Source organism: Chiloscyllium punctatum, chromosome 44 (assembly GCF_047496795.1).
Source record: "Chiloscyllium punctatum isolate Juve2018m chromosome 44, sChiPun1.3, whole genome shotgun sequence".
Lineage (NCBI taxonomy): Eukaryota > Metazoa > Chordata > Chondrichthyes > Orectolobiformes > Hemiscylliidae > Chiloscyllium > Chiloscyllium punctatum.
In genome coordinates this window covers 6,914,277-6,927,821 of record NC_092782.1, presented here as the reverse complement: position 1 = coordinate 6,927,821, position 13,545 = coordinate 6,914,277, and the positions used below count along the sequence as shown (strand labels likewise).

At 43.1% G+C, this 13,545-nt stretch overlaps 1 protein-coding gene across 1 annotated transcript in view; it reads left to right on the top strand.

Annotated features, from left to right (window-relative positions):
* The window catches only part of vwf (von Willebrand factor), a 122,188-nt gene extending 119,242 nt beyond the window's left edge, over positions 1-2,946 (top strand). The window contains exon 52 of the mRNA XM_072562153.1: positions 2,509-2,946. Within this exon, the coding sequence (XP_072418254.1) occupies positions 2,509-2,694 (186 nt within the window). The 3' untranslated portion in view covers positions 2,695-2,946. The remainder of the gene's footprint in view (positions 1-2,508) is intronic.
* Positions 2,947-13,545: the final 10,599 nt, after the last annotated feature.

Below are 13,545 nucleotides of genomic sequence, written 5' to 3'. Positions count from 1 at the left end.
CTATGTTTTTGAAATTAATTTGAATTAAAACTTTGGTGGGTACTGCAGTTATTTCAGTCCCACTAATACAATTCAGAACATGTACACATGAAAGTCACAGTAGAAAGACTTATTGCACAGCATTGAGGTCTGGATTCTTAGAATTGTCTCAAAGTCACATCATAAGCACTGCTTAACCTTGTAATATGACTTTATTTTAATGAAAAGTCTCAAGTGTGCTATTCTCAGCAGACTTGTGACTGTGCTGCATATTTCACTTGGTGATTATTCAGGTCCGTAAAGATGACAAGATACAATTCCAGAGGCATGATGGTGGCAGCATTACCAGACTTTGCCACAGGGTGGTGCTGCACAAGGTCACTGAGATCATAAAGTTGGATCTATTCAATACTTGATCAAATTATTTGAAAGACTTACCCTTCCTACTCACTTTCATACAGACAAACACATGCCAGAAATTCAACACATTGGGGTAAATTGCCCTGACTATCAGATGGGTCACATTTTAGGTGAGAGGGAAGACCATTTACAATATTCCTTGAACAGATGGACATAAGAGTTGCTATGGTTTTATATAATGCAGAAGGGTCTGTGCAGTGTCCCTTTCCACATATTTACCCCACAACTAGCATTACTGAAAGGGACTATGTTGTCATTTATCTGATGGCAGTGTTCTATACATTATAACAGTGAGTCCACTTTAAAACTCCTTAACTATCTGGGATATTATAACGGAGGGAGGCCAACCCGGTAAACAGAAAGTTACTTAAAATAGTTTCTTCTGCTTTACAGAGATTTGGTCATTATTATGATTCCTGTAGAGTCCAATAATGTTTGACGAGTTTTAATTTGCAGTAAATTGCTGAAAGAATGATGCAACAAAATTTCATGTTTTAAAAATTTTGCTGCAATAAATGTCTAAAAAGTCATGTAGTGACTGATCTCAACAATGACTTGCTCTAGCCTCTTCCCATTGGCAACATGAAATATGTTAGACTTCGGTCTGGATAGAAATGCTAATTAGCTATCCTTGAACCCTACCTTTCTTTCATTGCAGAAGTAAGTGGACAGTTTGTAACTCAGCAGTTAATAATCAGATACCTACAGCACCTTTCTGGGACTTCAGGAGGCTCATCGTCTATCCATTCTGAGCGCAGTGGCTGCTGTTACTGTCCCAAGTGTAATGATTTGCCCCTTTACTTCAGTAAAACAATCTCAGCCTTCCTTCAATCTGACACAAATAAATCATCCAGACTTACTGTCAGGTTTGAGAATAAGGCACACAACAGTCTTTGTTTTCCCTAAATTTAAAGATCCAAACCATGATACACTGTCCTTCTCCTTAACCTCGCAATTGTAGCAATGCTCTGAAACAAGGTATTAGTAATCTTGTGATGGTGCATGGCCAGTCCAAACTGTGTGCAATGAGAGTAAATAGAGGAGTTTGTGCATGGAGTTAATGGAGGGAAATTCATGACTGCAGCAAAATAAACTCCAGATGTCCGCACCTGAATTCTTGACATCTTGTTGATGTGTGTTGTTCCCAGGATGTGGATAAGACAGCAAAAAATTTGCACTGCTCTTTCGCTCCTCAGATTTGGTCTCAAGTGCAGCTCAAAAGATTGCTATTTGTATATAATTGACTGGGATTCCTTTTGTTGTGACTTTCAGAGGCCGGGTTTACCACACAGCACTATCTACACACAGGGGAAGCACAGTGGCTTGGTGGTTAGCACTGCTGCCTAACAGTGCCAGGGACCTGGGTTCAATTCCAGCCTCGGGCAACTAGCTGCATGGAGTTTGCACATTTTCCTGTGTCTGTGTGGGTTTCCTTCCACACCTGAAGCTGTGCAATTCAGATGAATTGGCTATGCTAAATTGCCCATAGTGATAGGGGCATTAGTAAGAAGTAAGGGAATGGGTCTGTTTGGATTACTCTTCGGAGGGTCGGTGCGGACTTGTTGGGCCAAAGAGCCTGTTTCCGTACTGTAGGGAATCTAACCTATTCAAATACCTTAGACAATGTCACAAGGGTTGTTGGCTTGTGGAAATTGAGCTAATATACTTTGCACGACGGTCAGTCTTCTGAAATCACTTTGACTAAGGTATTGATGATTCTGTGATGATGATGATGATCTTGTTATAAATACAGATAAAGTACATTGCTGAAATCTATATAAGTCATTTTTGAGATCTTGTTAAGGTGTGTTTTTGAGATAGAGTTCATACAATCCTTTCTAAACCTAGTTTTGAATGAATAATGCTCCATGGGTTCATAGTGGGCATTTTGCATGAAGAATTGTCCTGTTTCATATATATGGTCCATTCCTGCATCATTCACATCCTCTACAATATCACAAATAAGTTGAATTTCTCACCTCAAGAAGGAGAAAACACTATTTATTCAAAAGTACAGATCATGTCAAGTAATGAAACTGGAAGCGGTTTTCACAATATGAAAGTACTTGTCGTGTCATTAACCAATTGCAAACTCATTCTAATTTTCAGGGACGCTGTTCAAGCAAATCAGCCTATTCCATGCAGGAGGATGGTGTGCAGAATGAATGTACTTGCTGTTCAGCGACAGCATCAACACCACTGTTAGTGCCACTGCGATGTCTGAATGGGACCGTGCTCCAACATAAAGTCATTGATATGCAAGAATGTGCATGTGTTGCTCATACATGTGAATGAATGGAAACATGAAAGACAGTAACTGGACGTAGTGTTTTATTGAGAACTGGCATTATTTCAGTACTGAATTCTCAGCGGACCATTCATTTCACAAATAACAATACCCAACCTAATGTTAGTTCTTACTATGCAAGCATTCCTTGTCAATGTGATTAATTGCAAAATTTCATTAACAACTATGAATCTGTCTTACTGATCATATTAAATGTAATGGTTTTCAATTTATTCAAAGGAAAATAAAAATTTTCATCAGCTGTGTTGAATTGTAAACTTTGTCTGTGATTGTTTATTCAGATGTAAAGGAAGCCCTTGATAATTTTGCAGCAAACTCAAAGATAGAATATAATTTTTTTAATAGAATCCCTACAGTGTGAAAACAAGCCCTTCGGTCCAACAAAATTGAATCATGTTTCAGGGAAAGAGGCTGTTTGGCCCATTGTACTATCACTGTCCCCAAAGCCCTGCATTTGTGATTTCATTTTTTTGGTAGAATCTGCTTCCAGTGTACTGCCAAGTAATCAACTCCAGGTTCAAATGTAGGTATTAATGAGGGAAACAGATATACGAGTTCACCAAAAACAGCTTCCCTGAATAATGACGGATTCACTGGGTTTGCAATAGTTTTTAAACCTAAACTCCAATCTTCTTTAACTTTAGTTTATCCCAAGCCACGGCCATACAGTTTAAAGACAATTCAAAGAATTAAGCTATAACAGGTCAAGGTTGTTCTGATAGGCATTTTTTATTTATGGAGCCTGTCATACTTATAAGTCTGTAACAGGTTAATTTACTCTTTTTAGACTCCATGCAACATGGATTTCAGATCATAGATCACAGCCTAATTGGAAAATAAATGTACTTTCTCTCTCCTTGCTGGCTATTCCTGGTAGACATGATTAAAATACAGAAAGTGATGAATTAATAAGCCCATTTAGTATTTCTTTTTGTTCCTGACAAGCATGGAAGGGTGATGCACATCAATGAGCTATGTGCCAACACCGTGGGGACAGATTAGACTTTGTGTTCACTGGGATGTTGCTGACAAGGTGTATACGTGTCAGGCATTTCTATCAAGGTATCTGGTAACTAGGAGCTTTTTCTTTGGTGAGGCTGACTTGCACTGTGGACAAGGAGAAGAAATAAAATGATGGAGAGATGAAATGAAAAGGGTCCTTTGCAAATGTGTAAACCAGCTAAGCTTTAGGGATTTTTAGACCAATGTGTTTATTGCCTGGATCCTTTCACACAATTTAAAAGTCGGTAAGCTGAAAACAAACTCGAACTACTAATCCTTGAAGCCAGAGGCGTGCACTTATGACTAAAGTGAAGTTTACCAGTTGACCAGACTCAGAATTATTGACGTGCTGAAGTTTCTCAGTTTGCAGGCTTCGGGAACAGAAAAATAGAGGAGGGAAAATGATGGTGTGGTAATCCCTTTGAACAAAGTTTCCCTTTGATGGTAACCTATATGTGGAGTTTTTGTTTTTGACATGGGGAGTTTGTTGTGTCACAGCCACCTGACTATTTTGGCTGACCAGGAAACCCTACTTCTCTGAGCTCTTGCCAAAGGCAAAGCAGGAGGATTTACAGGTAGAGAATCAACCTAACACAAGGGGAAATACTGTGGATGCTGGAAATCTGAAACAAACAGAGAATACTGGGAGATACTCAGCAGATGTGGAAGCATCTGCGGAGATCGTTAATGTTTTGAGTCTGGCATGACCCATTATCAGGATTGTGAATTTCAGAGCTGCTGAGTTTGACCAGGATTCTCTGTGATTGTTTGAGAATCAATCTGTTATAGCTACATTTTACCTTGTCTTTGTAGCCATTCAGTCTGGGTCAGACCTGAATCAGCAGCTTCTGGCCTGAAAGTTGGACGGCTGCCACTGAACCAGTAACCCCCCCCTTTGCTGTAACTGGAAAAGATGAGGAGAGGATAATTGCAATAGGCCTGATGATCAATAAGCAATGGCAAATACTTAGAGAAATACATTATAAATTTTAACAAATATTGAAATAAAAAATTCCACTCTCAAGGTGGTATAACGATGACTAGGAGATAAAATAGATTGCACTGGATTAAACGAAAAGGCTGTCAGTAAGGCCAGGCCAAGGTTGAACATCTGGTGGCCATAGCCTTCAGATGCCTGGGCCAGATGATTACTGAGGGTCGGAGGCAGGAGTGTAATGGGCATGGGCACAGAAAGATGGACAAGGGAAGCAGGCTGCCCATTGGAAGCAATGTTATAGAGTCATAGAGATGTACAGCAAGGAACAGACCCTTTGATCCAACTTGTCCATGCTGACCAGGTATCCTAAATTAATCTAATCCCATTTGCCAGCATTTGGCCATATCCCTCGAAACCCTTCCTATTCATATACCCATCCAGATGCCTTTTAAATGTTGTACATATACCAGCCTCCACCACTTCCTATGGCAGCTCATTCCATACACGCACCACTCTGAGTGGGAAATGTTACCCCTTAGCTCCCTTTTAAGTTTTTTCCCTCTCACCCTAAAGCTATGCCCTCTGGTTTTAGAGTCCAGCACACCAGAGAAAACACCTTGTCCATTTATCCTATCCATGCCCCTTATGATTTTATAAACCTCTATAAGGTCACCCATCAACCTCCGATGCTCCAAGGAAAACAGCCCCAGCCTGTTCAACCTCTCTCTATAGCTTAAGTCCTCCAACCCTGGCAATGACCTTGAAAATCTTTTCTGTACTCTTTCAACTTTTATACCATCCTTCCTATAGAAGGGAGACCAGAATTGCATGCAGTATTCTAATAGCGGCTTAACCCATGTCCTGTAAAGCCACAACATGACCTCCCAACACATATACTCAATGCATTGATCAATAAAGGAAAGCATACCAAACGGCTTCTTCACTATCCTATCTACCTGCAACACCATTTTCAAGCCACTATGAACCTGCACTGCAAGGTCTCTTTGCTCAGCAACACCCCCAGCACCTTACCATTAAGTGTATAAGTCCGGCTAAGATTTGCTTTCCTAAAATGCATTTATCTAAATTAAACTCTATCTGCCACTCCTTGGCCCATGGGCCCATCTGATCAACATCCTGTTTTACTCTAAGGTCACCTTCTTCGCTGTCCAATTTTGGTGTCATCTGCAAACTTACTAACTATACCTCTTATACTCACATCCAAATTTACATAAATGATGAAAAGCAGTGGACCCAGCACCGATCCTTGTGGAGCCGACACCACTGGTCACAAGCGTCCAGTCTGAAAGGCAACCCTCTACCACCACCCTCTGTCTTCTACCTTTGAGTCAAATGATAGTCCTCCCTGTATTCCATGTGATCTAACTTTGCTAATCAGTCTACCATGAGGAACCTTGTTGAACGCTTTACTGAAGTTAATATAAATAACGTCCACCGCTCTGTCCTCATCAATTGTCTTTGTTACTTCTTCAAAAAACTCAATCAAGTTAATGAGACATGATTTCCTTTGAACAAAGCCATGTTGACTATCACTAATCAGTCCTTGCCTTTCAAATGCATGTAAATCCTATCCCTCACTACTCCCTCCAACAACATGCCCACCACCGATGTCAGGCTTACTGATCTATAGTTCTCTGACATTTCCTTACCATCTTTCATAAACAGTAGCATCATGTAAGGCAACCTCCAGCCTTCCAGCCCTTCACCTATGGCTATTGACGATACAAATATCTCAGCAGGGGCCCAACATACTCTTCCCTCATTTCTCACAGAGTTCTAAGATATACCTGATCAGGATCCAGGGATTGATCCACCTTTATGCGTATTGAGGCGTCCAGCAGCTCCTCCTCTGTAATACAGACATTTTTCAAGATGCCGCTGTTTAATGCTTAATTCTGATGCTGAAATTATACTGTGTACTAGAATATTCCATGCTACGCATTTACATTATTGAACATCGATTTATTGTGTAACATTTAACACCTTGCTGAATGAGTTGAAAACAGTCAGTGGGTTTTGGAATTGGTGACATGATACTGCACATTGTGAAAGAACCTGTTTGCAGTTCAACAACAGTAGATTAGTTGTTGGCTCCAGAGATCTTAATTATAATGTGCAAAATTCGCTTATTTCCTCATATTTTGGCATTTGACTTTTAGGACTATGAGTTAGGCTTCCTTGGCCTCAAGAAACTTGGTCAGCAAAGGAAGGTAAGATTTCAGATTCATTGTATCAGCGTTTTAAATAGTGCTGCTTTTAGATGCACCTCTCATGATTTGCCTCTTTTTCATGATCACCCCATCCCTTTGATCTGTTACTTGTTGCGACTCTTCACTCCCTGCTACCTTTCCTAATCAATCATCTCTGCTACCTGCGATTTCTCTTCTTCTTAAAGGGTGAAGTGGTTTCAGCTTGAAATATCATTCAGCAAAATAAGATGTAATTGAAAAAGAACAGAGTAGAAGATCAACAGGTGTACATTAGACAGGACAAGGAATGAGACTAGAGCAAAGGACAAAGGGTTCAGTCAGGGAGTGGGTGATAAGAGGCAGGACATAGTATGGACTGCACAATCAGTGGGATGAGACAGTGAGAATCTTGGATTGTAGAGAGAACAATTCCCAATGTAGGTACTAAGTCGTCTGGTGCTGCAACATCTGTTCAAAACATGATTATTAATTTGACAAGATTAGAATTTGGTAATGGTATGTGTATAAATTTGTGTTGCAACAGTGCTATCACTTTAAGAGGTTATTATGTCCTGGTTTCTTTTAAAGAAAAGTTGTAGGGCAGAGGGTCCGAGCTGGCTAGTTAAAACCATTTGTGCAAACAGCTGGGGAGGCCTTGGGGTTTTTGTCAACAGCCTGAATGGTTGTGGCCAGCTCTCACAGATTGGGATATCACAATTTTGGTTTTTCCGTTGCACCAGAAACTATGGGGTCTCAACAGTGTTGGAAGCTTCAGTGAATGTCTCCCAGCTGCAACACTTTGAATTTTCTCTTGATGTTTTTTCCTCCTGGACTGGAGATCTGAATGTGAGAATCTATGTCTGAATTTTCCTATTTTGCCAAGAGGTGTGTTTATGGGATGTTACTATATCGGAACGGTTAATTAGGAATAGTTACTATATGTATTATTTGTTTACGTTTCTAATGAGTTGTCGTTCTAAATTCCTCTGTCTTTGGTTGGTATTTTAACTTGAATATTTAAATAAATTGTCTTGTTTAACATTGAGTAGTTTGACTAATCACATTGCATTTGCAACAGACACTTTATATTTGACTTTAAAGTAAGAAAAATTTAGGGTCTAGGATACCTTCTTAAAATATTTGAGAGGGGTCTGGTATGGTCTATAACAGTGGAGATTGCATGAACACTTATAGAGTCATAGAGTCCTAGAGACTTACAGCATGGAAACAAAACCTCTAGTCCAACTTGTCCATGCCTACCAGATACCCCACATTAATCTAGTCCCATTTGCCAGCATTTGGCCCGTATCCCTCTAAACCCTTCCTATTCATGTACCCATCCAGATGCCTTTTAAATGTTGTAGTTGTACCAGCCCCCACCACCTCCTCTGGCAGCTCATCCCATACATGCACTATCCTCTGCATGAAAAAGGTCCCCTTTAAATATTTCCCCTTTCAGCTTTTCAGAGTACTACCTAAGACTGACTGTCCCTGTGTAGATTTAAATGAATTATTAAAAACCTTTACCAGAGTCACCTGCCAATTTTGGCATGTCACTGTGTAACAATATTGCTGCAGTAAGCAGTTTCTTACTGGGATTGGAATTGCAAACTGGTGAGTATGTCTATAGCTAGGGCTGTTAGCATCAGGGACTGGCCTGGGTAATATCAGAAGAATCTACAGGACTCAGGATAGGAGGTATAGGGGAAGGAGGCAGAAAGACATGAGCAGGATAGGAGGCTGAAGCCACACAGATTGGTTAGTTCCATTAATGGAACAGATCAGCTGAAGTTTTGGAGTTTGGTGTACGAAGACTGCCCAGAGAAGGTAGAAGTCTAGAAGAGAGACTCAAGATATTTTCAGAAGAAGGAGGCTGCTGTGCCCCTGACTTGAGATTGTAGGGATCCATAATGAGATTCTCAGTGGAGCATCAGAAAAAGATAATTAAGAAAATGTAGGAAAATGCAATGAACCCAAACCTCCTTCACACCCTCTACCCACTCCACCTACACCCTCTCCCGCCCCCAATAATGAGAGAGAAAAAGAGGAGGATTAGCCTAAAAGAAAGAAAGTAACAAAATGGGATCATGATTATTGTAGTAATTGGAACAAGGTGAGCCAGATTATGAGTTCCCTGATTAGGGCTGTTAACATGGTCCAATCCGGGAGCCCTGGCTGACAGATATGAACAGGAGTGTCGGAGGTTCTGTTCACTCTGAGAGCTGGCTCTGACAGAGCTGGATCAATGTCAAGGACTCTCGACATGTTAATAAAGGGTGACTTGGTGTTGAGATACTGGCCATTGTGGAGTTATCTCAATTATGACCATTCCTATTTACCTCCGTGCAGACAAGTGAGTGCTGACATTCAACAGTCTAAGGGAAAGAAACCATCAGGTAGTGCAGCAATGTCCCCTGCCACTGACACTGAGGAGAAAATTCATTGGGGAAGTTTAGAAGAAGATGCAACAGCAATAGGAAATAACCAGACCCATTTGAAAGCACTGCAATCCTGGTACCCTGTATGAGGAAGAAATAGCCCCATGTCCACAACGACTGAAAGGAAAGACTACGACACCTAAGGGTGAGGAGGTCACCAATAGAAGACAAGAAAGGGAGACAGACAATGTGGCTGAAAAGATCACAAATGTTCTACTTCATCCAGGGAAGAAGCAGAGAATGCTTAGAGAATTGCCCCAGCTCCAGCCCTGGAGCAATAACCTAGTGTTGTGACCCAAATGGAGGGAGATGCAGAGCTTCCTCATGTCCCAGTAAAAGCTAAGTGGCTGTCAGAACTTTGGGATACAATACCTGCTGAGCACAATTCAGGGGAAAGAGCTGAGGTGGAAAATGCACCAATGACTAACATAGGATTATGTTTGAATTAATGGGGGAGGGGAGAAACTAGGTAAGAGAGGAACAATTGGTGATGTACAGTGTCCATCTCCCAGAAGGGTGCGTCTGTAGTAAATTATGCAGAGCAAAATTGGGATGCCTATGTGCAGTCCTCAAGAGAGGAAGCTCCCAAATGTGATGATCGAAATGTACTCAAAACTGTTGAACTAGGGGTTTGGACCAAAATGCCAAAAGATGTTAAGTATGTCTCTAGAATTGGATGGTAGCTACATAAATATTATGCAATTGGCTACAGGGTTTTTTTTTATTTCAAAAATATACTTTATTCATAGAATGATTTGATGGTCTGTACATTGGATCATGCCATACATATGTCCATATTTACAAACACAGATTCGACTTTATCCTTGTCATTCGCATTTACAATCCTGTGCATTTTTCAATCTTGTATATATACATATATTTGGCTGAGGCATCAGCAGAGCCCAAAAAACGTCCGCATGGGCCCCCTGTTCTTCTTTCGGCAGGCCGATTTTACACGGTGGTCTTTCCCCACCGCGCCTTGGCGGCAGCTGCCCCAAGCTTCAGCGCATCCCTCAGCACGTAGTCTTGGACCTTGGAATGTGCCAGTCTGCAACACTCGGTCGGGGTCAACTCCTTCAGCTGGAAGATCAACAGGTTTCGGACCGCCCAGAGAGCGTCCTTCACCGAGTTGATGATCCTCCAGGCGCAGTTAATGTTCGTCTCGGTGTGAGTCCCGGGGAACAGGCCGTAGAGCACGGAGTCCCGCGTCACGGCGCTGCTCGGGACGAACCTCGACAAGCACCACTGCATTCCTCTCCAGACTTCCTCTGCATAGGCACATTCCAGAAGGAGGTGTGTGACAGTCTCGTCCCCCCCGCAGCCACTTCGAGGGCAGCGTGCGGTGCGGCAGAGAGTCCGGGCGTGCATAAAGGATCTCACAGGCAGAGCCCTTCTCACCACCAGCCAAGCCACGTCTTGGTGCTTGTTGGAAAGTTCTGGCGATGAGGCATTCTGCCAAATGGCTTTGACAGTCTGCTCAGGGAACCGCTCGACAGGATCCGCCCTCTCCTTTTCCCGAAGGGTCTCAAGGACGCTACGTGCTGACCACTTCCTGATGGACTTGTGGTCAAAGGTGTTTTTCCTCATAAATTTCTCCACGAAGGACAGGTGATACGGAACGGTCCAACTACTCGGAGCGTTCCGCGGCAGCGAGGCCAGGCCCATCCTTCGCAACACCGGGGACAGGTAGAACCTCAGTACGTAGTGACACTTGGTGTTTGCGTACCGGGGATCCACGCACAGCTTGATGCAGCCACACACAAAGGTGGCCATCAGGGTGAGGGTGGCATTGGGCGTGTTTTTTTCCCCCATTGCACCGGTCTTTGTACATAGAGTCTCTTCGGACCCGGTCCATCTTTGATCTCCAAATGAATTGGAAGATGGCCCGGGTGACTGCGGCGGCACAGGTCCTGGGGATAGGCCAGACCTGTGCCACATATAGCAATACTGAGAGTACCTCACACCTGATGACCAGGTTTTTTCCCGCGATGGAGAGCGACCGTTGCCCCCATCTGCCTAGTTTCTGTCTCATCTTCCTGATCCGCTCCTCCCAGGTCTTGGCGCACGCCCCAGCCCCCCCGAACCAAATACCCAGCACCTTCAGGTGGTCAGTCCTGACAGTGAAGGGGATAGAGGATTGGTCGGCCCAGTTCCCGAAGAGCATGGCCTGGCTCTTGCCTCGGTTTACCTTGGCCCCCGAGGCCCGTTCGAACTGGTCGCAGATGCATACGAGTCTGTGCACGGACAGCGGATCCGAGCAGAAAACAGCGACGTCATCCATGTACAGGGAGGCCTTAACCTGCAGGCCCCCGCTGCCAGGAATAGTCACCCCTCTCAGGCTCGCATCCTTCCTGATGGATTCGGCAAATGGCTCTATGCAACACACAAACAAGGTGGGTGAGAGGGGGCATCCCTGCCTGACTCCAGATCTTACAGGGAAGCTATCTGATTCCCACCCATTGATTGAGACTGCACTGACAATGTTGGTGTAGAGCAGTCTGATCCAATTTCCGATTCCCTCCCCAAAGCCCATTTTGGAGAGGACATCCCTCATATATGTATGCGATATCCTGTCAAAGGCTTTCTCCTGGTCCAGGCTGATGAGGCAGGTGTCCACCCCCCTGTCCTGCACGTAGGCGATCGTATCCCTGAGGAGTGCGAGACTCTCAGAGATCTTCCTGCCCGGTACAGCACAGGTTTGGTCCGGGTGGATCACCGATCCCAAAGCAGACCTGACCCGGTTGGCGATGACCTTTGACAAGATTTTGTAGTCTGCATTTAACAGTGAGATCGGTCTCCAATTTCTAATTTCCTCCCTCTCCCCCTTCCGCTTGTAGACGAGGGTGATGATGCCTTTCCTCATGGATTCACTCATGGTACCTGCCCGAGGGTTGGATTAACAAAGTGGAAGTAAGATAGGGACAGTGGATTGATAGGTTTCATCAGAACCCTCCATTGAGTTGCAGAAAGACCCATTGTTTGGTCATTGTTGGTCAATTTACAAGGTGGGCCTATCCCACATGAGATTATTCAAACACAACTGCTGATCAAGTAATCGTAGAAGAGGTAATCCCCAGTTGGGCCAGGCTATTACAATTAGATTCAAATTAGGGAACTCAGGCATGGCAAGCAAATGAATAGAATATTAAAGAGACCATTAGCTAAAGCCAAACAAAAGGCAGTGCAGGGATGGTCCAGTCTGTTACCTAGTAAAGGGACGCAGTCCTATGTGTCTATCCTACCAACCCCGACTCCTTCCACAGTATATCAACTAGATTGATTCTGTCGGAGCTAATGAAGGGAAATGAGATTGCCAGAGGAGGTTGTGACTGGTCCTGAGGTAAATAGGACCCATGAGAGGAAGAGAGCTAAATTGTTTGTAGAAGAGGAAAGCAGTGTAAGAGATAACACCTTGGTAAATGTTGCATTGATGAAGCCAGGATTCATGCCAAAATGGATGGGGCCTTATGAGACAATCACAATTCATGATATGTGAACCTGTGCAATGTAAGGACCATAACCCTTAATCTTTCTGTAATGTTGATTGTGAGCTGAAAACAACACTGCTTTAAATTCAAGGATTACAGAGGGGCTACTGCACATTTTAAAAGCGAATTACAGTCAGTTCTGCTATAATGCGGTAGTTCCGTTCTCGTGCAACCCTTTTTATAACAAAATCATGTAATAGTAACACCATATATACTACTGGGTCCGGAATCACGTTATCACCAATACATGCTTTAAAAGCTTGTGCTATAGAAACAATGACCCCAATTCATCAATTGTGTTACAGTGAATTAACATTAACCAAATGTGTATTATAGCAGAGCAACCTGTACCAACACTTGTTTTAAGTGTAGTTTACACTGATGTTTGTTCAAGCATGGGAAGTGGGGGGGGGGGGGGGGGGGGGGGCGGTGGTGGTGGGCATTGAGGGTGGGTTGAGTTGTAGATGAACTAGAACCAAGGGGTGAGTATGAATGAGTTGTGGCCACAAACAGGTAACAAACTTTTTGGGAATGATGAGTTGTTGATGCCAAAGCACTTTGCCTGCCAGCCATTCACTCCAGCTAGCTGTACAGCGTTTGGGTGTGAATGATTCATAAGAAGCCATCAGAACACTGGATGGAAAGTGTTGATCTTTCTCCACACTTAAAAAAAAACAGAAGTCCAAAGAAAGCCATCTATTTTCCCTCATCAGTTGCTGTTAGCTGTGGTTCTAAACCAATGAGACAGAGAGGTTATAAACGT